The 25,826-nt window shown below is 44.3% G+C and overlaps 1 protein-coding gene across 2 annotated transcripts in view; it reads left to right on the plus strand.

Moving 5' to 3' along the window:
• GNPAT (glyceronephosphate O-acyltransferase) overlaps positions 1–25,588 on the plus strand; it is a 33,262-nt gene extending 7,674 nt beyond the window's left edge. For both annotated transcript variants that reach the window (XM_058696133.1, XM_058696134.1), the window contains 15 exons: positions 560–742; positions 7,629–7,805; positions 10,690–10,819; positions 11,960–12,087; positions 12,544–12,619; positions 12,878–13,029; positions 13,167–13,297; positions 14,818–15,041; positions 18,564–18,806; positions 20,143–20,222; positions 21,283–21,423; positions 22,514–22,613; positions 22,693–22,786; positions 23,410–23,471; positions 25,278–25,588. In XM_058696133.1, the coding sequence (XP_058552116.1) occupies positions 560–742; positions 7,629–7,805; positions 10,690–10,819; positions 11,960–12,087; positions 12,544–12,619; positions 12,878–13,029; positions 13,167–13,297; positions 14,818–15,041; positions 18,564–18,806; positions 20,143–20,222; positions 21,283–21,423; positions 22,514–22,613; positions 22,693–22,786; positions 23,410–23,471; positions 25,278–25,321 (1,965 nt within the window). In that variant the 3' untranslated portion in view covers positions 25,322–25,588. The remainder of the gene's footprint in view (positions 1–559; positions 743–7,628; positions 7,806–10,689; positions 10,820–11,959; positions 12,088–12,543; positions 12,620–12,877; positions 13,030–13,166; positions 13,298–14,817; positions 15,042–18,563; positions 18,807–20,142; positions 20,223–21,282; positions 21,424–22,513; positions 22,614–22,692; positions 22,787–23,409; positions 23,472–25,277) is intronic.
• The last annotated feature ends 238 nt before the right edge of the window (positions 25,589–25,826 follow it).

Genomic DNA, 25,826 nt, shown 5'->3' on the forward strand with positions numbered 1-25,826 from the left:
AGGGTAAAGTTCAAACTTCCGCCCTTCAGTCACCAGAGGAAAAAAGTATTTGAAGAAGTTGGAGGACATATGGGGTGCCTTAAGTGGATTGGCACCCATATAGTTTGATTTGACATAATTTTGAATTTCTATTGTATGCTTTGATTTAATTGTGAATCCTAAGGAGAAGAGGCAGGCAAGACATATTTATCAATGTGATTGATAAAATTGACCAGATAAAATTGATTATAAAATTGGTCAGATTATTCTAGAGCTTAGTCTCTCATCTTTACTATCTTTGTTGACTTTTCCAAAAGGGTACTGGCTTTACAAAGATAGCAAACAGACATAATAAAATATTGTGATAATTCAATATCAATTTATTGACCCCTAACTGTCATTATATTTCCTTTTTTTTTTTTTAGTATAGGAGAACCTTTTATCAGTGCACTCTGCTCTTGTTCATGTGTCCTTGAATAAAAATGTTGGCAAAGATGAAACCTTACCAGTGTAGTCCCTAATCTGCCCTAATTTATTTTACAGTATGTACGTTACTTTCTTTCATTTTCCTTACCCACAGAAGGAGCTCAAAAAATGGGATGAATTTGAAGATATTTTAGAGGAGAGGAGGCATGTCAGTGACTTGAAGTTTGCAATGAAATGCTACACACCTCTTGTCTATAAGGGGATTACTCCTTGCAAGCCAAGTGATATTAAATACAGTGTTCTCAATTCTGAAGAGGTTCATTATGTCATTAAACAGGTAAGTGATTCCCTCTTCAACCACAGCCAACAAGGAACAACATAGGTTTGAACTGTACGGGTCCACTTAGAGTGGATTTTTTTTTTTTTTAATAAATACAGTACAGTACTGTAAATGTATTTTCCTTATGATTTTTTTCTTATGATTTTCTTAAAAATATATTCTGTAGCTTATTGTGAGAATATAGTATATAATACATATAACATGGAAAATACGTGTAAATCAACTGTTCATGTTATCGGTAAAGCTTCCAGTCAATAGTAGGCTATTAGTTAAGATTTTGGGGAATCAAAAGTTATGCATGGATTTTCAACCGCATGGGGGGTTGGCACCCAGCCCCCACGTTGTCCAAGGGTCAACTGTAGTCTGATAGGGAATGACAACAGTTGTATAATCCATTGAATTGACAATGAAATCTGATATAAGACATGCTGATGGGAGCCCAGTATGCAGGGGCACTAATTACTTATAAGGCAAATAATTTGTGTAGGGAGTTGGGAAAGCAATTTTTTTTTTTTTTTGTCCATAGACTGATGAATGGATAAAGAAGATGTGGTGTATATGTGTGTGTGTGTGTGTGTATGTGTGTGTACACACACACACATACACACACAATGGAATACTACTCGGTGATGAAAAAAATGAAATCTTGCCATTTGCAACAACGTGGATGGAACTAGAGGGTATTGTGCTAAGTGAAGTAAGTCACTTAGAGAAAGACAAATATCTCATGATTTCACATATCTGTGGAATTTGAGAAACTCAACAGATGAGCATAGGGGAAGGGAAGGAAAAGTAAGATAAAAACAGGGAGGCAAACCGTATGAGACTCATAAATACAGAGAACAAACTGAGTGTTGCTGGAGGGGAGGTGGGTGGGGGGATGGGTTAAATGGGTGATGGGCATTAAGGAGGGTACTTTTCAGGATGAGCACTGGGTGTCCTATGTAAGAGATGAATCACTGGGTTCTACTCCTGAAGGCAAGACTACACTGTATGTTAACTCACTTGAATTTAAATTAAAAAAAAAAAAAAAGAAAGAAAATCGATTTTTTTTTTTTTTTAATGATGCCTACCTAAAAGACGATTAGGGGTTGTCCAGGTGAAGTGGGTGAAGAAATGTTCCTAGCAGAGCAGATAACATTTTCCCCGTGGTTTTCAAATTTCACTGCACATGAAAATTGCTGGAGAAGCTTTCAGGAATCCCTGTGCATAGATCTCACCCCCATATGAATTAAATCAGAACGTAGAGGGAGGGAACCAGACATTCTAGTAGTAGTTTTTAGAGAAGCCCAGTCAACTCCAAAGTATAGCAAAGTTTGGGAACCACCGGCTTATTTTAAAGACTAGAGGGGCGCCTGGGTGGCGCAGTCGGTTAAGCGTCCGACTTCAGCCAGGTCACGATCTTGCGGTCTGTGAGTTCGAGCCCCGCGTCAGGCTCTGGGCTGATGGCTCGGAGCCTGGAGCCTGTTTCCAATTCTGTGTGTCTCCCTCTCTCTCTGCCCCTTCCCCGTTCATGCTCTGTCTCTCTCTGTCCCAAAAATAAATAAAAAACGTTGAAAAAAAAAATAATAAAAAAAAAAAATAATAAAGACTAGAGAGCATGTGTACCCACAGTACTAGAAGCAGGTCCGACCAGACCGAAGAGGGCACAGAAGGAGTAGTGGTAAGAATTGGGACTGGAGAGGGAAGCAGCGGCCACATGGTGAAGGGTTTTATAAACCATCCAAAGGAATTCAATTTTACCCTACATACAGTGCAAAGTCATTGAAAGGTTTCAGGTTGGACTGTGGCCTGATCGGTTTATGTTTTAGAAGCACCGTTCTGCTCCAGACGGAGAGGGGAAGTCTGGTTATGATGCTTTTGCAATACTCCCTTTGTGGGATCACACTTGCCTAGACCAGTAAGTGGTCGTAGAAACGAGTTGGACAGATTTAAGAAATTTAAGGGGTGGAGTAGACCTTATTGAATGAAGGGAAGGGCAAGAAAGACTTAGAAATGAGAGCACCATTCATTGCGATAGGGAGCCCAGGAGAAGGAATGGACTGGGGAGAAACACTAAGTTCTGTCTTGGACGTGTGATTTGAAGGCAGCAGGATAGAGGCATTCAGTGGGCAGGACTACAACTTCCTGGCAGCCGGCCCTCCCTGTTCTGTTGCCCAAGTGCTCTTGTGCCTTGAGGTGAACCTGGAGAGATCTTTGCTTCTTTGACTTTTAAGCGGAATTTAGTCAGATGTATGGCTTCAGAAAAGCTCTTTATCTCTGCTGTTTTCTTCTGATTTGGATGTATGACCTGTGCTCCTAATCCTTTTGTTTTCATCTCTCTGTCATGATCTGTCTTGAAGAAACAATTAGTCTTCTCTGATTGGTCCTATTCCATCAGTGGCATGAAGTTTCCTCGTCAATTAGAAGCCAAAGACAGTGGTTCTCAATACTGGCTCTTTGATAGAACTTTTACAGAAAGTTAACTGCTATTATCCACCAGTATATACACTCCATGAAGGCAAAAATTTTATCTCCCTTAATGACTTTTTTTTTTTTTGCTGTATTCCTAGTGCCTAGCACATAGTACACATTCAATAAATATTTCTTGAATGAATGAATAAAAAAAATATGCTTTGGTACTGTCCACAGAGATTCTGATTTAATGACTCTGGAATAGGACCCAGGCATCTCTTTCTTCTTCTTCTTCTTCTTTTTCATCTTCTTTTTAAAAGCTTCCCAAGTAGGAGTGCCTAGGTGGCTCAATTGGTTAAGCATCCAACTTCAGCTCGGGTCATAATCTCACGGCTTATGAGTTCCAGCCCCGTGTCAGGCTCTGTGCTGACAGCTCAGAGCCTGGAGCTTGCTTTAGATTCTGTGTCTACATCTCTCTGCCCCTCCCCTGCTCATGGTCGGTCTCTTTGTCAATAAACAAACATTAAAAAAGTTAATAAAAGCTCCCCAAATAATTCTAGTGCATAGCCAGATCAAGCGTGACTGACCCAAGCCAGTGTTTCTCAAACTTGGCTGTGCTACTGAGAAAAAAATCCCATAATGTAAGTAGATTGGAATTGTTATAACTCAAGATTATGTAACCCAACTGGGCCCTCTGTAATTCTCGTTACCCAGGAATTCTTTGTTTCCCCAGTGAAGTCTCTTCCATTCTCCAAAATGACAGCGTCAGTGTCCGTCCCATTCTTTCTGAGCCTCCCATCTCCCCCGCCCTTACCCTCAACATGAGATTTTTCTTCTTGCTTCACAAAAAAATGTAAACCATTATATGACCACTCTCAACTTTCTCTGATCAAGCTACTAATTGACCTGCATCTGATACCCATAACTCTCCTCTTCCTTCCTGTTCAGAGGGGACAGGGAACCCTTTCTCCTGTTGGAAGTTCAGTCCCTCCCCTACTCCTTTGCTCTGAACTTCACTTGCTCCCTCCTCCTCCGGGACTTTGTTTGCTCGATCGTCCTCCCAAATGTCTTTAACTTCTTACTGTTCTTTACTGCTTTACATCCTCACTGAACATGCTTAATTGTCTTCCAGCTTAAATCAGCCTTTGAGCACATTTGTTCCCCCTTATGACTCAGCACTTCCTTTCCCTGTTGTGTTCTACTCTTAGAAGCAGCTGGCTGTTTTCTGTACTTTCTCACCCTTTGTGTATACGCAGCTCCAGCTCACTGGAATCTGGTTTCCAACCCGCTGTAATTCATCTCTCCAGGATTGCAAATAATGACTTCCTTCCTTATGGCTAAAATCAACCTTGTTGAAATCCTTCGCAGCCTTTGGCACACTCTCCCTCTTTTTTTTTTTTTTTTTTTTAGAAGTTTTTAGGTTCTCTCTACACCCAGCATGGGACCCAAACTCACAGCCCCAAGATCAAGAATCCCGTGATCCAGGGCGCCTGGGAGGCTCAGTCAGTTAGGCGTTCAACTCTTGATTTCGGCTCAGGTCATGATCTCATGGTTCGTGAGATGGAGCCCCACATCAGGCTCTGTGCTGACGGTGCAGAACCTGCTTGGGATTCTTTCCCCCCTCTCTCGCTGCTCCACTCACACTGGCTCACTCACTCCCTCAAAAATAAATAAACTAAAACAAAACAAAACAAAACACATGCACCACTAACTGAGTCGGCCAGGCATCCCCCCTCCCACCAAATCTTCTTGATTTCCTCCGTTGATGTGCTTCTTTTCCTTCGCTTGTGTCTTTAAATGCTGCTGTTCCTCAACTTCTTCTTGTAACTCACTCTCTGAGCAGTTTTATTTATTGCCAGAATCATAAGTATCTTCCTTATACTTACGTTGTTATGTTAGTAATATGTTATAAACAACAGTATGTGATAAATAATAATTACTCTCTGTTGCTTCAGTCCAGATCTCTTTTGAGACGCGTATTTTGATGTCTGTTGGAATCCCTACTTGGAAAATCCAAACACCTCTCAAATTCAGGATGTCTGAATCAAACTCTCTTACCCTCCCACCCCTACCACTGTACCACGCACACCCGCCTCCCCGTTTTCTGTACTCCAAGAACAACCCTGCCATGTGCCTGCTGCTCAAACCGCAAATCTGGATGCCGTCTTCAGCTTCCTGCTTTGCCTTCATCCTAGTCAGTCACTAGGAGCGGCTGCTATGCTCCCCTTGATAGCTCTTGTCTGTTTCTTTCCATCTCTGCTGCCGCTTCTCCAACTCAGGCTGTCTTTGGCTCACAGGAATGCAAGAGCTGCCATCAAAGGGCTTTTAGCCGAGGAAAGATGAGATTACTGCTGCATCTAAGGGACCACTCAGGTTTGTGGTGCGGAGAGCAGACTGAAGAGGGACAGCACCCGGACAAGGACTTACAGAGCCATTGCTCATCTTTTAACCTCATCTGAGGTTTCCAGGAGGAGGGTGCTGGAAGGACAGACATACCTGTTGAGCAAATGAGAAGCCCAGGTTCACAGAATAAGGGATCAGGTCATTCTCTGCTTCCGTGCTTTCGTCCAGTTTTGGAGAAGGCATTCCTTCTGAATCGACCGGTCTGCTCCCCTGAATGCCTCAGGTGTGTAATTCTTTCAGAACCCCGGGGGTCATGTCCTTCCTACTCTTCAGCCTTCTCTACCGGTCCGGCTGGCATAAGTGCTTCCTGGCTGGGGGAGGGCCCTCTCGGCCACGTATTCTTTCTGATGCGCGGTCTCTCTTTCCCTTCTCGGCTCAGCTCCTCAAAGGTATAGTCTGTCCTTCCCCATTCACGCCCCACTTTTAGCAGGCCATGCACCTCATCCAGTAAAGGTCATTGTGGATCTCCAAGGGACCCGATCCCAGGGGCTGTTTTAGTCTTCGCTGTATCTTAACTGTGTCAGTTTTTGTTGGGCAGTCTCCTGCAGGACCTCTCTTGATGTTTATGGTGCAACCCGGTGTAGTTCTCTGAATATCTCCCTTGTTAATCTCTTTACAGTTTCTTCCATCCACCAGGCAAGTGTTTCTCAAGGTCAGACCCTCAGCCTCCTTTATCCCTGCAGCCTCCCTGATCCATTTTGTCCATTGTCTTCATTTCCATTTTCACCTGTAGTCTGGTGATGTCCAGACAGGATCTCTAGCCTTGGCTAGATTATCAGGGTTCACACTTTTATCTCTGACTGTCCTGTTCCCTGAAGGTCATCTAATTTGTATGTCTCACAAACCCCTCAGAATCAGTATCCCCGCCTTCTCAACCCCTGCACCACACAGCCTTCTACCCTTGGTCTGTCTCCCCCATCTCAGGACCGCCCCACCATCCATTCTGTTGCCCAAAAGAACTGAGCGTCTCTCTGCCCTTCGCCTTCTCTTCAGCACCTTTTATTACCTTTGTTTGGGCCTTTTCTGTCTCTGGCCTCAACTATTTTGATAGTTCTTCAAATGTACTCCCTTTCCTAGGCTTGTTTCCTGAAATCCATCCTTACCACTAATCCACTGATTCCTCCATTTCCCTGAAAAAGATAAAATATGGAGCTAGGTAGAGGATAATTGTCCATTTGTGAAGGTACCAAATGCCACTGAACTGTTTATTTTGAAATGGCTCATTTTATGCTATATTAATTTCACCTCATTGTTTTTTAAAAAAACATGTAATTTAGGAAGCTGGGACTCCAGCATTCTACCCTCTGATCTTCTGGACCTCATCCTAAAGCAGAACATTCTCCTCTGCAAAGGATAATTATTATTTATCACATAGACTCCACACTTGTTTCCAACATGCTTGTTTAGGGGGAAGTAAAAAGAGTCAGATTAGGATTCCTTAAGGACAGAAACGGACTTGTTCATCTCCAGGCCTAGCACACGCCCATATTTGTTCTCTTTACAAGAAGATGTGGTGTGCCATATGAATAAAGAGAGTTCCATTGTGAGGTCATTGATTTCACTAGTTACCCTTTGATACTTGGGAGAGTTTTGTCCCAGTGACCTCTATATCTGAATAGTTTAAACGGTTATTGTGATATAATCTGGTATTTTTACCTTGTATATTACCCTGTAATAGCATTGAGCAAGCAGATGGAGTGCTGCAACATTCTAGGGAAAGAAATTGCTAAATATGTATTCTAGGACACTAATACATGGGCAACAACTTATTTTAGAGAATTTGGTTGTAAGCTTATTAACAAATCAAATGAAAGGTGAGAGGTTTTCTTTAGTCTAAAATACTATCCTTGAAAGACGATTCTCTTTGAATTTCTAGTCTGTGAGGTTATCTAAATAGGATCATTTATCTACTGTGGTTATATTGGAAAATAAATTATGTCAATTTAAATGAAGAAGAGAGCGTAGCATTTTTGAGCTATATAGTATTGGTCCATTTGGAACTAGTCATACTGGCTTGAGGGAATACAGTTCTGGCTTCTTTCCTTCAGAAACGTCTCCCTGCTTTTCCTTTTCCTTTTCCTTCTAGCTTTCCAAGGAATCCCTTCAATCCGTCGATGTCCTCCGAGAGGAAGTTTGTGAGATCTTGGATGAAATGAGCCACAAACTGCGTCTGGGAGCCATCCGTTTTTTTGCCTTTGTGCTGAGCAAAATATTTAAACAAATTTTCTCAAAAGTGTGTGTAAATGAAGAAGGTATTCAGAAAGTGAGTATTGCTGGTTAAAAAACAACCTCTTCTTCTACCCCTCATGATACAATCAACGCAGAGACATCTCACTCTGCACCAAATGAGCGGGCCCTTGGCATCAGGCATCCAGGCTGGCCGGAAGAGGCTCTGCCTCTCTGGAGGGTGATGTTTGTCACTTTCAGATCTTCAGACTTGAGATTAAGTTAGTCAGGTAATACTTACAGGCTAACCTAATGTCAGATGTCCACAAAGTTACAGAAGTAATGCCGAGAATTTCTGTACGCGGTTCACCTGGATTCCCCTCCAACATTTCCTTCATCCTTTTCCTCAGTTCTCTGGTGTGTTTTTCCCATAAGGGGTTAGGATACTCCCATCTGGCGCAATTATCAAAATAAGCAAACTGACATTTAACGCTAGAATACAGACCTCCCTCATTCGTAGTCTACCAATCGTCCCGGTTATGTCTTGTACAGCAAAAGAAAATCCTCTATCACGCGTCACATTCAGCTTCCTTATCTCTGTAGACCCTTTTAAGTTAGAACAATAACTCGGCCTTTGTTTGTGTTTCATATTAGTTTTGGAAACAAAACCCAAAAAACAAAACCAGACCAGTTGTTTTATAGCTTGCCTTGATTTGGATTAGAGTGATGTTTTCTCAGTGGGAAAACATTGTGTCCTTCTCAGTGCAGCAGGTCAGGAACACAGTGATGTGCACTTTGAGCATTTGGTTAAGGTGGTATTTCCCTTTATAATGAGTAAGTGTCTTGTGGAGAGATGCTTCAAGAGGGGTCCGCCTTACTTCCTCCCTTAGTTTTTACATTGACTGATGATTTTTGCCTGAACCAGTTATTACTCTAATGATTGCCAAATGGTGATTTTTCTAATTCCATCACTGTTAACAGCCTGCTTTCCTCTGAAAGGAAGAGCTTTTCCTATTTTTATTCATTTATGTTTTTTAATATCGTTTTTCCTCTTACCAAGAAGCTCTAACCTTCATTGACCTGCCTGTACATGTCTTTTAAGGTTTTGTTTTATTCAGTCATTTACTTTCAAGTATTTCTTCTTTTTTTCCTCCTCTGACTATTTTCTAGATTGCTGACTTACTCTCTGGATCTCTGTCAAAGAATGCTTGATAAAGCCATCCAGAGAGGGGCACCTGGGTGGCTCAGTTGGTTGAGTACCCACTTCGGTTCAGGTCATGATCTCACAGTTTGTGGGTTCGAGCCCTGCATCAGGCAGTCTCTGTGCTGACAGCTCGGAGCCTGGAGCCTGCTTCGGATTCTGTGTCTCCCTCAGTTTTTGCCCCTCCCCTGCTCGTGGTCTGTCTCTCTCTGTCTCTCAAAAATAAATAAACCTTAAAAAAAAAAAAAAAAAAAAAAAAAAAAAAAAAAAAAGCCATCCAGAGAATCTTGACTGGTGTTGACTGGCCATGTCTTCTTCTTTTTTTTTTTTTTTTTTTTTTTAATTTTTTTACATGTATTTATTTTTTTCAACGTTTTTTTTTTTTTTTTTTTTTTTTTTTATTTATTTTTGGGACAGAGAGAGACATAGCATGAACGGGGGAGGGGCAGAGAGAGAGGGAGACACAGAACCGGAAACAGGCTCCAGGCTCCGAGCCATCAGCCCAGAGCCTGACGCGGGGCTCGAACTCACGGACCGCGAGATCGTGACCTGGCTGAAGTCGGACGCTTAACCGACTGCGCCACCCAGGCGCCCCTACATGTATTTATTTTTGAGAGACAGAGAGAGACAGAACGTGAGCAGGAGAGGGGCAGAGAGAGAGGGAGACACACAGAATCCGAAGCAGCCTCGAGGCTGAGCTGTCAGCACAGAGCCCAATGTGGGGCTCGAAATCACAAACCGTGAGATCATGACCTAAGCCAAAGTCAGATGCTTAACCGACTGAGCCACCCAGGCGCCCCTTGGCCATGTCTTCTTAACTGATCACACATTACCTTGCCTTGGCGAATTATAGTTAGGTTAAAAAAGAAAAGAAAAGAAAAACAGATAACACACTGATACGGTGAATGTATTTGAGGTATCTTGACAGCCTACAAAATATATCTGGAGGCTCAAATTCCTTCTAACTGCAGGGCTCCCATTCTTCCTGCAGCCAGTCCAGTGTATAGAGAAATACCGTACCTCTCATTTATCCTGCTAATTCAGATTTGTTTTCATTAATCTACCCGAGAGAAGCTTTGTTCCCTCTTATACACACAATCAGTCTAGCACAGTGGGTAACAGCTGACCTTTTTTTTTTTTTTTTAAGTTTATTTTTTGAGAGAGAGCGCACCCGTGTGAGTGGGGTAGGAGCAGAGAGGGGGGCGGAGGGAGAATCCCAAGCAGGCTCTACGCTGTCAGCACGGAGCCCAAGGCAGGGCTCATTCTCCCCAAAGGAGAGCTCATGACCTGAGCTGAAATCAAGCGTCAGACCCTTAACCAGCCGAGCCTCCCAGGTGTCCTGACAGCTAGCTGACTTTTTAATTCAGACTGATTTCAGTTGTATCCCCAGCCCGGCCATCGATCAGATGCATCACCACGTCGCAAATGAGGAACCTAATGCTTAGGCCTTCTTTACAAATATGTGGAATTAAACAATGCGTGTAAAATGCTTCATATGTGAAATGCTTAATGTGGTGCCCCGCTGATATGTTAGTGTTTATCACTATTATTATTATTTTCTATGCAATTTACATTTTTAATGTTCTTGCATCATGTGTGCTTATTTCTGTAAAACTCTGAAACGTAGTAGGGGATTCTGTATGTAGCAGGGGAGGCAGAAAGACCTTGTTATCCTTAGTGTTCCCTCTGTACATATACACATTCTTCCTGTTCTGATGTGGCATGTGATTTTAATAATATGAAAACTGAAATGATTCAAAAGGGAACATTTGTTTTAAAGCTACAGCGAGCTATCCAGGAGCACCCGGTTGTTCTGCTGCCAAGTCATCGAAGTTACATTGACTTTCTGATGTTGTCTTTTCTCTTATACAACTATGATTTACCTGTACCAGTCATAGCGGCAGGAATGGGTACGTATTGTTTCCCCCGGTTTTTATTTTAATTACAAAAATAAAAAATACTCACCAAAGCGATTTTAATAGTTACTGAGGTATTTGAAGATGATGGTGAAAATACCCTGTCCCTTCTTCCGTTTCAATTTTACGTATTTTTATATGAGTGTTTTTACTTCTGTAGGACTGATTCCCAAAAGCAGGATTGCTAAAGCAAATAATTGTTTATCACCTCCCTTTTGAGGTAGCCAGGAAAGTTGGGATTCAAGAATACACCTTGGTTAATAAATGCAGTAAACAGTAAGGTAAAAACAGCCAGGGACTTAAGTACTTTAAAAGCATTTTCATCTGTACAGACATGTGAGGGAGTTATTTGAAAAGTAAGGAAAATGGAAAGAAGGAGGGTTTTTAAACTGATGATAGAACTCTTCCTCTCATCCGGGACTTGGTGGATTTATTCTGTGCCACTCAGAGAAGGCCGGGTAAAAAAAGAAAGGTGGATAACAAAAAGAAAAAGAAGGTCGCTCTGGACAGCTGTCCAGCATGGACCACATGTGCTGGTCTGTCGTCCAGGTCGGCAGCAGTGCTAACTGAAGACCTCGGCATGATGACATCATTGAGCTGGCCACTTGCCCACTGAGGCCACGGTCTCTGGTGGGTCTGGCCGTAAACGCCAAGGCGCCCGGTGGCCCTCGAGGTAGCCTCCCAGCTGGCCTGCCCACACGGCCCCTCCTCTCCCATCAGACTGTTAGAGGTCCTTAATGGATGTTCATGTCGGGAAGTGTAATTATTTTTTTTTTAATTGTTTTTTTAATGTTTATTTTTTGAGAGAGAGAGAGAAAGAGAGAGACAGAGCTCAAGAGGGGAAGGGCCAGAGAAAGAGGGAGACACAGAATCCGAAGCAGGCTCCAGGCTCTGAGCTGTCAGCACAGAGCCCGATGCGGGGCTCGAACTCATGAACCGCGAGATCATGACCTGAGCCGAAGTCAGTTGCTTAACCGACTGAGCCACCCAGGCGCCCTGGGAAGTGTAATTATTAATATCATAGGGGTGTTTTCCACACACAAAATCTTTCTTCATAGAATGTGAGTTGAGGTATTTATGGAAAGTTCCAAGACCTGCAAAAAAAGATGATCCCCTTCTGTATTTATTTCCTAGACTTCCTCGGAATGAAAATGGTCAGTGAGCTGCTGCGGATGTCGGGTGCCTTTTTCATGCGACGCACCTTTGGTGGCAATAAACTTTACTGGGCCGTGTTCTCTGAATACGTGAAAACCATGCTACGGGTAAATGCAGATAATTCCCAAGTACTTTCGAGCTTGCTGGAGGAGCTTAAATTCTTCCTTCCCGAACGCTCAGCCACTCGTCCCGCTGCAGGAACGCACATGATCTCCGCAGCCTGTGTGACCTGCGGCCCTCTCGCCCGTGCTTTGCCCCTGCGCCCTGCACGTGCACAGTGTTGGTTCCAAAGGCTGGACGTGGGGGGTCGGGAGCCTGGGGGAAGGAATCAAAAGAAGGGCACCTGTTGGGATGAGCATTGGGTGGTTGTATGAAGGCAATCTGATGATAAATTACATTTAATAATTATGTTTAATAATTATATTTTAAAATTATATTTAATATATATTACATATATATAGAATATATAAATAAGTGGTTTGGGTATGGGGAAAAATCATTTCTCACTCTGAGACTAGGCAATGGGTTTTGTGTTTTGTTTTGTTTCTGTTTTCTCTTTAAAGAGTGGTTATGCTCCTGTTGAATTTTTCCTCGAAGGGACAAGAAGTCGCTCTGCCAAGACACTGACTCCAAAATTTGGTAGGTCCTTTAGAGATTGAAGGAAGAATACAAATCCAGAAGATGTGGTGTGGTCACAGCTACTGGATAGAGCTTGGCACTTTTTTTTTTTTTTTTTGGGCAAGATATTCTTTCTTTTTTAAGTCTAACTGTTTAAGTTGTAACTGTTTCTATTTATGGGCTTAGTATCTATTGTGCACTTCAGGGTCTTCCTGTTTGTGTCCCCTTGTTTACTCCACTTTTCAATACATCTGGAAAACCCTTTCTCCCTGTTTACAGGTCTTCTGAATATTGTGATGGAACCATTTTTTAAAAGAGAAGTTTTTGATACGTACCTTGTTCCAGTTAGCATCAGTTACGACAAGATATTGGAAGAAACTCTTTATGCGTATGAGCTTCTGGGGGTCCCTAAGCCAAAGGAGTCCACAACTGTGCGTAAATTTAGGACAACCAAACTTTTATTTGAATTTGATTTTACTTGAATTCAGAGAAAATGCTCATTTATACAGCAACTCCTTTCTGAACTTACTCCTGTTTATCCCCATTTCCCCTGTCGTGACACCACTAGGGATTGTTGAAAGCCAGGAAGATTCTCTCTGAAAATTTTGGAAATATCCACGTGTACTTCGGAGACCCTGTGTCACTTCGATCTCTGGCAGCTGGAAGGATGAGTCGGAGCCCGTATAACTTGATTCCAAGGTGCAAGACCTGTGTTTTCATAACCGACATAGAGATTAGGATGAAAATCTGGAAGGGTAGTTGTGATTCTTGAGTTGACCCCTTCTAGGACTGCAACTTAGTTATCCGAGATGACGTATCAGAGGAGCAGAAAGCTTCCATTAAAGAATTACGTTTGCAGGATATGTGTGTCAAATAGGCAAGGTCAGTGCTCATTCTCAGGGGAGCCAGTGCCCTACCGCCTACGCTACACCACAGTGTGCAGTGCGCTGCCCGTACTGCGTGTGTGGGAATCGTTGAGCACTATTGGTAGGTCGGCCAAAGTGTGGTTAATCCTAGAAAGGATTATGTGGCCAGAATGAATGGCGGTGAGTCCCAGTCCTCAAGAAGGTTATAGTTTTGGGGCGCCCATGTGGCTCAGTTGGTAGAGCACGCTACTCTGGATTTTGGCTCAGATCGTGGTCCCTGGGCCGTGGGATCAGGCCCCACCGTCGGGCTCTGCGCTGAGCGTGGAGCCTGCTTGGCATTCTCTCTCTGTCCTTCCCCCTTCCCCTCTGCCCCTCTCCCCCACTCTTGAATGCTCTCTCTCTCTCTCTCTCTCTCTCTCTCTCTCTCTCAAGTAATTTTTTAAAAACAGGTTATTGTTTTATGGTTCTTTCAGGATGCAGGTGCAGATACACCTTTGGATTTTCTTAATTTAGAGAAATACACATGGGGAAGTAAGGGAGACAGAAACCACCTGTTCAGACAGGCTTCACATGACCACATCATCATTCGTAATTCATCCGTAGCGCCAGTGGTTCCACGGCAGCTGGAGTGCCTCACTAGCGGCCTCGCTGGCGATCAAGCAGATGGTAGCCTTGTGCTGCCACAGGCTTCACGCCGTAGATCTCGGATATGTAGGACGCGGTGCCCTCACTGGCTCTAGCTTTCCCATTAAGCCGCCTTACGGTGTGGACACTCTCAGGTCCTGTGCTTGTCCCTGCTTCAGCCTGTCCTGTATAGGTTCCTGATATTTGATGCCAAGTTTGGTGATCCGTGCCTGAAGAATCTGGCAGGCGAGGATCGTGAGCTTCTCAGCAGAGCAGCGGAGCAGTCAGGCAAGCTGTGTAGCCCATCCAGGGCAGGCATGAGCAGTTACCACGTAAGCTGGTGTGTTCTGTGAGAGAGGTGTTCAAAGGGCAGCGAGCGAATTCTGAGAGGGCAGAGTGGTTCAGTCCACTGGGGGAGGCATCAGGTTTCAGAGGAAGTGATACATCCTAGTTGTAAAACAACAGAATTTGTTTTGCCTGGAACCAGGAAGAATAGGACTGTGTCCCCTGAGTGTATTTTATCACCCCTCAAGAGCATACCGTAGAGACAGAGGGACAGATTACACCACAGTGAAAGTATATTCTTGCACTGTGACCTGAGAGAATTCGGTTGGCAGAAAGAATGAGAAGCCTTCCAAAGGGTCTGCCTTCTCCCGTTCCCCTCCCCCACCATTCACATCAGTGTGGGTAGCAAAACTGTAATTTGTTGTTCCCTGTGTTTCCTTATAGGTATATCCCTCAGAAACAGTCAGAGGACATGCATGCCTTTGTCACTGAAGTTGCCTATAAAATGCAGCTTCTGCAAATTCAAAACCTGGTTCTGAGCCCGTGGGCCCTCATGGCTGCTGTTCTGCTTCAGAACCAGCCTTCCATGGACTTTGACGCTCTGGTGGAGAAGACTTTATGGCTGAAAAGCTTAACGCAGACCTTCGGGGGGTTTCTCACCTGGCCCGGTACGTATGTGAGATGTATGTGAGGAGCGTGCTTGCTTTTTGTTTCTTAATTTGGAAAAGCTGTCACCTAGACATGAAACACCTACACAGGACACCGAGCAAAGCTTTGCTCAGAGAGAAAGAAAACTTTTTTTTTAAGTTTATTTATTTATTTTGAGAGCGAGAGAGAGCAAGTAGGGGAGGGGCAGAGAGGGGGAGAGAGAGAGAATCTCAAGCCAGCTCCACAGGCTCAGCACAGAGCCCTATGAGGGACTTGAACTCACAAACTGTGAGATCATGACCTGAGCCGAATCAAGAGTCAATGCTTAACTGACTGAGCCACCCACGCGCCCCAGACAGAAAGAAAACGTCATTTGTTTTTATCACTGGGGGACACTGAATACAGTATGTTGATTATTTGAGAACAATTGCTTATGTGTCACTTCTTCCTATGAGACTCTGGGTATCTCAATTAAAATGCTGCCTCCTTGGCACCCAGCAGGGTGGAGAGCGGATGAATCTTATTTCCTCCGCATATTCCTCCCTCCGTACCCACTTCTTGTTATTTTTATTTTTTCAAAGTTTTTTGTTTTTTGGTTTTTTTTTACTAAAGTACAGTTAGCGTCACGTGTTTTGTTTCAGGTGTGCAGCCTTGATTGGACAGTTCTACGCATTACTCACTGCTCACCGTCGTCAGTGTAATACACCCACCTCGTTTTAAACCACATTAGATTTGCAGCCCATTCGCTTCACCCCATCAAAAGGACCAAAGGGCCGGTCTCGTGGACCTTTATACGATTCTTGGAAAATGACAACTTTATAAAGCCCTCATTGGCGTTATAAATACTTCGCCGGGAGTTTGGGACGTGTGTGCCAAGTGTTAGCTTTAGCTGTTTCCAGTCTCTTTGAGTCAAAATTGCAGAGACCACAGTTGGAAATGTAATCCGTTCATAGCTCCCCACTGGTCACTCATTAAACTTCTTGAGTGCCTGGTGGGTGCTGGGAACTACCCAGAGGCCGGAGAGAACAAGGCGCAACCCCTGTGTGGGACGTCCTCCTGGCGTGTGGAAGGCAGGGGCGGGGCATCTAGTGAAGCTGGGCCAGCGAAACACACACAAAGAACTTTGAATGGACCGCAGAGCGTTGCTGAGACCCCTGTGTAGGGAAGGGCCACGCTCGGGGAAGGTTTCATAGAAATGACTTTTGAACCGATCTTGATGGAAAAGCAGGAGCCATTCTGAAAGACGAGCGGGCAAGGGATTGCTAACGTAGGGATTGGGAAATGTGAAATGGTGCAACAGCACCGCATCATGGTAATGCTGGCCTGCAGGTGGGTGGGTGAGCTTACAGTGTTGGCTCTGGGAGAGGGATGATGGAAGGTAAAGATGTGGACACAGGCTGGATTAGCTGGGCCTGCTGCCTGGGGGATCTGGACTGGAAGCTGTAGTTTACGGGACTCAATCGCAGTTGTTTTTTTTTTAAGTTTATTTATTTTTTTATGTTTATTTATTTTGGAGAGAGAGAGCGTGGGAAAGGGGCAGAGAGAGAGGGAGACAGAGGATCAGAAGCAAGCTCTGTGCTGACAACAGAGAGCCGAATGCGGGGCTCAAGCTCACGAACCGTGAGATATCACCTGAGCCAAGATCGGACACTTAACTGACTAAGCTACCTGGTCGCCCCTTAATTTATTTTTGAGAGAGAGAAAGAGAGAGAGAGAGAGAGAGAGAGAGAGAGAGAGAATCCCAAGCAGACTCCATGCTGTCAGCACAGAGCCCGACGTAGGGCTTGAACCCACGAACAGTGAGATCACGACCTGAGCTGAAATCAAGAGCTGGACACTTCACCAACTGAGCCACCCAGGCACCCCACAGTCGAGGATTTTAAGCAGGGAAACATGACTGCAAACAACTGTAGAAAACAACCAGTGTCCGTTTTCAAGCTGGGCCACATGAATGGGAAGGGAAGGAGCCTGAACGAGACAATGGCAGAGCTGAGGTGGGGCTATGAGGTGTTTAGGCAGAACTGCCAGCAGAAGTGGTCACCAGCAGGGAAACAAAGATGAGTCAGACACATGTTCCCGTGGGCGGCAAAGGACACGCTGAGTGTGCTTCAGGTAGAAAATCATGAGAAAAGCGTAGGTAAAGTGCTGACTCCTACTTGGCCCAGGAGCATGTGAAAACCTAGGCACCTGTCTTTCCAAGCGTTTTTGTTTTCTCAAGATGGAAGAAGTAGGCCAGTCTGTAGCTAAGAGTATCTATTCAGCAACTAAAATAACTTGTTATTATAGAGTGAGAGTCTGTTGGTATCTAGGTAACAGTAACAGAGTGATTAAATACGATTTCCGATTCAGAATGTGGTATATCCGTTCAGTTCCTTTTTTCTTCCTTACTCCACTTACCATGTATTCCTAAGCATTCTCCTATCAAGAGGTCTTCATGATACATGTATCATTATGCCATGTCGTATCATGTATATAACATTACCATATGTCATTACCTTGAGCAAGCGGAGACAAGACATGTGCATCTAGAGCGACGTGATCGAGTCCAGAAGGAAACCCCACGCCCCTTAGTTGTCTCTTCCGCAAAGCATTAGCAGACTTTGCCCAGCTTGACCAGTGTGCCTGGCTACATACCCGGCAACCAGCTCTTTGGCTCAGGGAAACAGTAAAATGATTTCCCTTGCCATGAATGTTGGTTAAATATCACCATCTCTTCCTTATGCTTCTGTAATACTAACTTCTTGGCCTTCTCTAGGCCAGCATAGTGTCAGGTGGTAAGTTACCAGCATCTGTTAGGGGCTCAGTTCTTTAGTTTTCTCTGATGTGAAAAAACCAGAAAACCTCCTCAGCGTCTGCCTGTGCCCAGGGAAGCCTGGTGCTAGGGGAGTGCCTCTGGGATTACCCTTTGTTCACCAGCAAAGTTGCAAAGCAATATTCTTGCCATCTTGGAATTAATTGGTCTAAGCAAGGGGTGTGTGTGTGTGTGTGTGTGTGTGTGTGTGTGTGTGTGTGTGTGTGTGAAGTATGTTTTCATCATGAGCCTTCTTAGTATTTTGTGAATTCACATGCATGTGATTTTCTTATCCTGTAACTTGCTATTACAAAACTCTGGATACCCTTGGTTCCTGAGGAAGTGTTGGTTTTTAGACTGGGAATTGGTATGCATTTCAGAGTGGCTGACAATTTAGGGGTAGATAAGAAAGTGCATTAAATGTCCTCAGAGTTTATACTGCTTTTAGAAAATACCCTTCACAGGGGCACCTGGCTGGCTCAGTGGGAACAGCATGTGACACTTGATCTCAGGATTGTGAGTTTGAGCCCCACGTTGGGCATAGACATTACTTAAAAAAGAAAGAGAGAAAGAAATAGGTATCTTTCACGTAGGGTATCACTACTTCAGTTGGTAGAGCCTAAAACCAGAACCTGGCGCTTGAAAGTAAACCTGTCAGGTCCCTAACGTTGATGCATACACTGGCCTAAGACTCCCATCAGGGAACCCATCCCATTTCTTTGCTGCCTGAACGCATTGTCTTTGTGTGTAGATAATGAAGCTGCTGAAGAAGTTATCCAGTCCAACCTTCTTCTGCATTCCAACATCGCCAGCCTTGTCAAAGACCAGGTGGTTCTGAATGTGGACTCCGGAGACTCAGAAGTGGTCCATGGGCTTCTCTTCCAGCATATCACTCTCCTCATGTGCTCAGCTTACAGGAACCAGTTGCTCAACATTTTTGTCCGCCCTTCCTTAGTAGCCATGGCACTGCACATGACCCCCGGGTTGCGGAAAGGTAACTTTCAGGAATGTGGTCTTGAACTTTAGAAGAGACCTGGCCGTTCAGCTCCATATACAGGGAGCAGCATTTGAAGCCTTATCACGCTCAGCCACACGTGTGCGTCCCAGACACCATCAAAGAAGGGGCCCTGTGTACTCAGAAGAAGCTAGGCTTGTTCCCTAAATACATGGCCATCCACTTAACATTTGGGAGTTGAAAGGGACCTAAGAAATCATCTAACCTAAACCTCTCCATTTATAAGTAAGGGAAGTGAGGCCTGGAAAGGTACCTAATCACCTAAGGAAGGTTCTGGGACTAGAGCACGGCTGTCCTTGTCCCGGTCAGCATGGGCACAACAATCCAGCAGCGCAGGAGTGCTTACTAGATACCCAGTAGCGTCCCAGTGGCGATGAGGAGTGTAAACAATGAATAAAACCGTTTTTGTCCACCGGAACCTGTAGTCGAGGTCAGGGGTTTTCTACCCAGGCTATGCTGGAATTACTAAGGGCGAGCCCCATTCTGATTCAGTGGGTCTGGACTGTGGCCCACACATTGCTGTGCTTGTTTTTGTTTTTCAAAGCTCCAAAGAAAGAATTATCAGTGCCAACCATAGACCTGCATTGGAATGAACCTCACAGGTCCTGTGTCCATACCCTTATTTTGTGTATGGGGAAATGGCCCTGGAGAGAAGTCAGACAGTTTAGTTCAAGACCCAGGAAACTCAAATCTTGATCTGAGGTTTCTTACATTGAAATTCATTCACAACTAAGGATCACATGCATGGTCTTCTAGAGTGTTGGGGACACCCTGAAATTGGAGGCAACATTTCCTGTCCATGCGTCTGTATATTCTTCTAATGAGAAGTTCATAGCGTATGTCAGAAAAATGAAGAAGGCTCTGTGGTTGATGGGTGAGGTAGACCTACGTGTCTGGAGAATCCGCATTTTCTACTGTGTGCTGGTGTCTTCTAGTGCTAAAGATACAGTAAAGACAGCAGGAAATATGAATAGAGAAGGGACTGAAGTAAGTCATTGCTTTCCGTCTCTACTAAGGAACCATGGGCAGGAGAAAGTGAAGGACCCTTGCGTCCAAGAAATGTGGCATCTTGCTCGTCACCAAACTGACTGGTTTGAGGCCTAGTTGTGATTAAGATTCAATATTGAAACTGCTAAACTATAGTTTGTTCTGTACGTAAAATTTGGATTGGTTATAGCTTCCTTTGGGGGCCCTAATTCTTGTCCCTGGCTTTGAATAACATGCCTTTGAACCAGTGCATTTTGGAAAGTCAAGGACCTCTTGGTACTCCCTTCAAAAGCAATGTTGTAATTTGATGTAATTAATTTATTTCCAGAGGATGTCTACGGTTGCTTTCGCTTCCTGGTCAGTGTTTTTTCAGATGAGTTCATCTTCCTTCCAGGAAACACAGTCAAGGTAAATCCTTACAGCCGAAGAGCCCAAGTGTGTTCGCAGTGTGAGTTCTGGAAATGGTAGGCTTGCATCCACGAGTGTGACCTCCCTTTCTCCAAGGCTTCATTTGGCAGAATTAAAGAGACACTTGGACACTCACAGCTCAGCAAGCTCTGTTTTGGTTCTTGGTCAAGTTTAATCAGTAATGTAGGGCTTATTCGGTGAGAAGAGAGTCTTTCTTTCAACCTTCAGTGCAGCCACTGTAAATAAATCAACACCGTTTTGTTAAAAATTTACCAACCAGCACCTGGGTGGTTTGGTTCATTAAGCGTCCAACTCTTGGTTTAGGCTCAGATGATGATCTTGCGGTTTCGTGAGTTTGAACCCCATGTTGGGCTCCATGCTGGCAAGCATGGAGCCTGCTTGGAATTCTAGGTCTCCTTTCTCTCTGCCCCTCCCCCACTCGCTCTGTCTGGCTCTCTGGCTCTCTCTCTCTCTCTCTCAAAATAAATAAATAAACTTAAAATTTACCGACTGCCACACATTTTCCCGTTAACAACTTGTTGGAATGTGTCGGGCCTCTTGCTTTGGGATTGGCGAGCAGTAGTGTTACCCAGTGGTATAGACAGCTCATGAGGAATCGGGCTTCCGGATTCCCGGTAGTTTGCTGGCCCGCTGGTTTGCCGCGGCGGGCGGTGTACCAGGATGGCAAGTAGTTAGGTTTCTGTACGCTGTGCCAGGGAGCACAGGTTTTCCTCAGTTGAAAATGAGGGCAGCAGATTTTGAGCATAAGCATAACCCCACATATTTTGAGGACCTGCTGGATGTCCTTCCTGTTGGAATGTAAGGAGTGTGGCCATGCAGAGTGAGAAAATCCATCCCCCGGGTCGTGATTTCTAAGGCTTATAAATCTTCTGTGTGTTTGCTGTTTGAGGTTCCGCATTTTGTGTGTTAGCACACACGCTTCTCTGGCTGCTAACAACCGGAACCTTCCGGAAGGGTTGTGGAATTAACTGGTGTTCTCTCAGTGTCCCCGTTGACCTAAATTAGTGGACGCACTCTGTCTTCTCCTCTTCCTTACCAGGACTTTGAAGAAGGCTGTTACCTGCTCTGTAAAAGTGAGACAATACAAGTGACAACAAGGGACATCCTAGTCACCCCGAAAGGAAATCCTGTCTTAGAATTTTTAATAGGCCTCTTTAAACCTTTTGTGGAATCTTATCAGGTATGTAACTCTTGGGAAGTTCTGCTTCATCCTCCCATATCCGGTACAACTAAGATCCCCCCAGCCTGTACTTCCTTCTGGTCCCAAGGGCAAGGGTCTCCCCCAGGTGAATGGTGGAACAGTAGGGAGATTGATCAATAGGGTGAAAGATTCATCTCTCAGGTGATTCACCCTCTCAGACCCCAGAGGGTAGCAGCTTTATGACGCCACATAACTACACTTACACCCAAGCACTGTCATGCTGTATCTTAACAGCTATTTTCGTAGCACGTAGCAAGGTGTTTGATACATCGTAGGCGCGCAGTAAATGCAAGATTTGAATGATGCAGAAAGTCATTTCTATCAGAATTTCTATACAGAAATTATTTCTATCACTAAAGGCTGATGCTGGAAGGGAAAGGAAAGGTTGGGGTGCAAGTATCAGAAAGAGTGTGTCAGAGCTCTAGGAGTGCTTCGAGAGGGGGGAGGGTCTATATGCCCAGCAAGAACTGTGCCAGGATTCAAAGGGAGAAGGGGAGTTTGCAGTGGAAGCTCTCAAGGGACTGTACATATTTGCAAGAAGAGGGCTCTGTTTCTGAGCTCTGTGCACCGGTTAGAGGCGCCCGGGACTGACCTCCTGGCAGAGTGGCGCTGCGGCCTATGAGATAGTTCTTGTACAAAGTCTGGCACTTAGTAGATAAATGATAAATGCTCCTTCTATCTCAAAGCACCTTTCTGTGCTAGAAGCCATCAAGCATTTGGGGCCTATTAGGTGTTTTTAGAGAAAAAACGGTTGCAAAACTTTCGGTCCTCTCTTCCTAAGCAGTGTAAGATCTGTTAAGCTGATGGTGATTCACTTAATTTGCAACCCATCAAAGTGAGAAATTGTATTTTAATAAATGTCACTACTATTTCAAACTCTTTTTTCTAACTATAAGCAGTGATACGAGCTCAAGAGGGACCCAAGAATTCTGCGGCTTTTCTGTGCCCAAACCTTGGAGGGCATTTATTCTGCTCTTACATAAAGTATCTTTCTGTGACGAGGGGCACTATCACGTTACTGGCTGTCCTATTGTATTTGGCTGCCTTTTTCTCTTTCTGTTAAAACCAGATAATTTGCAAATACCTCTTGCACGAAGAAGAAGAAGACTTCACTGAGAAACAGTACTTGGGTGCAGTTAGAAAATTCACCAGTGAGCTTCTTGATCAAGGTCAGTCACACCCCTGTGGGTGGTGATTTCCTGTGGTTGAAAACAAGAAGTAGTCCACTCACTTCTCTCTCTGTCCCAGGTGCCTCGCAGTGTTACGACGTATTGTCTTCCGATGTACAGAAAAACGCCTTAGCAGCTTTTGTGAGGCTAGGTGTGGTAGAGAAGAAGAAAGTGTAAGTACTGCGTGGGACCGCATGGGTGCTGAAGGGGCGGCGACGGCTAATGACAATTGAGCCCCGAATCCAGACAAAGTCGTAGAGACAGATGATCTGTAAACATTATACCGTACCTCCCTCACCCATCTGCTGATGGGTCACGTCAGTATGAGTTACTGTGCAAATTTTATGTGGATATGAAGAAAAATGATACTGAAGCAAAAAAAGTGTTTTAGGCCAGCAGTTTGGCTTTGACCCAATATTGAAATTTATAGATTAATTATAAGAAAGATTTTGGGGGAGCACAGTAGAGTGTGTGTGCATGCATACACTTGTATATGCCCACGTGCAATACCTAAATACATACGTGTATGTGCAGATCGTTAGATGTTTCCTCTTCTGAGTGAATGAAGGTAAGAGCGGTCAAGCTTAGGGACGGCTGGCTGGCTCAGTCGGTGGAACATTCAACTTTTGATCTCAGGGTCGTGAGTTCGAGCCCCACACTGGGTGTACAGATTACTACTAAAAAATAAAATAAACTTGAAAACAAAAGAAAAGTAGTCTTACTGTATAAATAATGAACATTGACTCCCCCCACCCAAGTTTATGCGATAAGAGTTTTTTGCATTTTCTTCCCCTAGAAATAGTCACAGTGTGTTTCATGTGAATGAACCTGCCGCGACAAAATTAGAAGAAATGCTTGGTAAGTACAGTTTAGTGACATATGTGGTTTCACATTGTATTTATCACCATACAGTAAAACAAGAAAGTATACTGTGGCACCAGAGACTTCATCAAAATGAACAACAGTAGAGTTTTAATATAAAGAGAACTATTTATATTATCTAGGTTTTTCCAAAGGGAAGTGAGGACAAAGTGCAGAGAACACACAGCAAGCATAAAATGGGCAGTCTCCTCACAACATAACAACTATCAGCTTCTAGGGACGCCTGGCTGGCTCAGTAGGTGGAGCGTGCAATTCTTGATCTCAGAGTTTGAGTTTGAGCCCCACACTAGGTGTAGAGATTACTTGAAAACAAAACCTTAAAAAGAAATTATATGGGGCAGCTGAGTGGCTCGGTTAATTGTCCGACTCTTGATCTCAGCTCAGATCTTAATCTCAGGGCTCATGAGTTCAAGCCCCACATGGAGCCTACTTAAAGTTTTTTTCATTAAATTAAAAAATTATCGGCCTCAGGGACACCTGGGTGACTCGGTCGAGCGTCCAACTTCAGCTCAGGTCATTATCTCCTGGTTCGTGAGTTCAAGCCCCACATTGGGCTCGCTGCTGTGAACATAGAGCCTACTTTGGATCTTCTGTCTCCCTCTCTATGTCCCTCCCCTGCTCATGCTCTCTCTCTCTAAAATAAATACACATTAAAAAAAAAATTATCAGCTTCTAGCATAATTAATCAGGGTCTGAGATCTGGACCCTTCACATCCAATCTTATCAGACATGGAGAAAATACCTCTCATCTGAGTCCTTGGATTCATTTTCTCCCTGTCTACTCTTGGATCCCTTCTTTCCCCGGTAAAGGGTTGGGGTCAGTGTTCACAGCATATAGACTTTCTGAACTCAGAATTGGGGCCGATAGCACCTCCTTGGGAGAATAATCCAGCCTTACTCTTCTCCAGATGCCATTGGCTTATCAACAAATAATCCAGTCCAGAAAGGCAGGGTCATTTGTTTATGGTATGCAAAGAGAGTTGAGAGTATGGATATAATCAAAGAGATCTAAAGGTCAGAGGAGATAGCAAACATTTTCTCATAGGAATGATGGGATAGTTTTAGAAGGGGAGAGTGTTAGCATCTGAAAAAAAATACTTGTCTGCTGATTATATTGAATAAGCACTACATCGTTGAGTGGATATTCTTACAAGTAGCAGTTTTGTACCCCTACATGAAATTCAGTACATTTGTCAAACCTACATGAAAGAGCTTTAGGCAGATGTCTGCCAGGATGAAGGGAAAACCAGGACGGGGCGTGTGGCTGACAGAGAAGGGTTGAAGAGAAAGGGTAGACGGACAAAGGAATGGTTGACATAAATAGCGAAGGTGGAAATGCTAGTTTCTTGCTGAAGAAAATATGAACGATGAAATCCCAGTCTTCTGTCATATTCTGTCTGCAGTCTCAGAACATGCAACCTTTGAGTTTGGTAAGAGGTGCGTATAACCAAAACAAACCCTAAATAAAACCCTCATTCAGTGAGGATGACAGAATGGGTTTCTTAATCATGGATGGCAAATGTAACGTGGGTGTGGATGTACTAGAACATAGGAGGCTGGAAGTTCAGAAAGCAGACTGGGTTCTAATCCTGGCTCTGGGCCTGGCCAGTGGGGCGGGGGTGGGAGTAGAGCGGGGGAGGGGCTGCTGCCTCCCCTGCGGACAGTCAGGTGTCTCCATCGGGGCTTTGTCAGCCTGTGAAACCACACAGGTGTCAGGCTTAAACAGCTGTATGGGGATGGGCAAACTCAAGGTCATTTCATGAGCTGGGTTTTTTTCCTTAGGTTGTAAGATACCCCTAGGAAAGCCGGCAACTGCAAAACTTTAATAATTGCCAAACAGTTATGCGAAATGTGGTCACATAATTGCTGTCATCTGAGGACTCTTATTCCAGCAAGCAGTGGTGTGAAGGAAGAGAGTCATCTGCTCGTGCTTCACGAGACGTGAGAGCCATGGGCTCAGCAGAGGAAGAGGTAGCCGCTGTAAGCAATCAGTGTAACTCTCTCCACCGTGACGGTTAAAAAGGCATCTGTGTCCGACTCTGTGTGTGTTTTAAAATAAAACAGTCTTTTGGAAACATGTTTGGAAAAACAAAGCCCAGCTCCTATTTCACTAACTTGTTACGTGTATTAAACATTTACACCGACTTGTTGAATTACAGTGTGACATCAGCGCGAAAGGCGGTGGCTGTCGGAAGTGGCACACCTGTATTTCCTGTGGCTTCCTTCACCTCACGTGGCGTCAAACAAGTACCAGGTTGATGGAGGTGTGTGATAAGTCAGCCAGCTTACATGAAAGCTTGCCGCCCGGGGGCCTTAAGCAATAAAGCTGCA

The sequence above is a fragment of the Neofelis nebulosa genome, chromosome 13 (genome assembly GCF_028018385.1).
Source record: "Neofelis nebulosa isolate mNeoNeb1 chromosome 13, mNeoNeb1.pri, whole genome shotgun sequence".
Taxonomy (NCBI): Eukaryota; Metazoa; Chordata; class Mammalia; order Carnivora; family Felidae; genus Neofelis; species Neofelis nebulosa.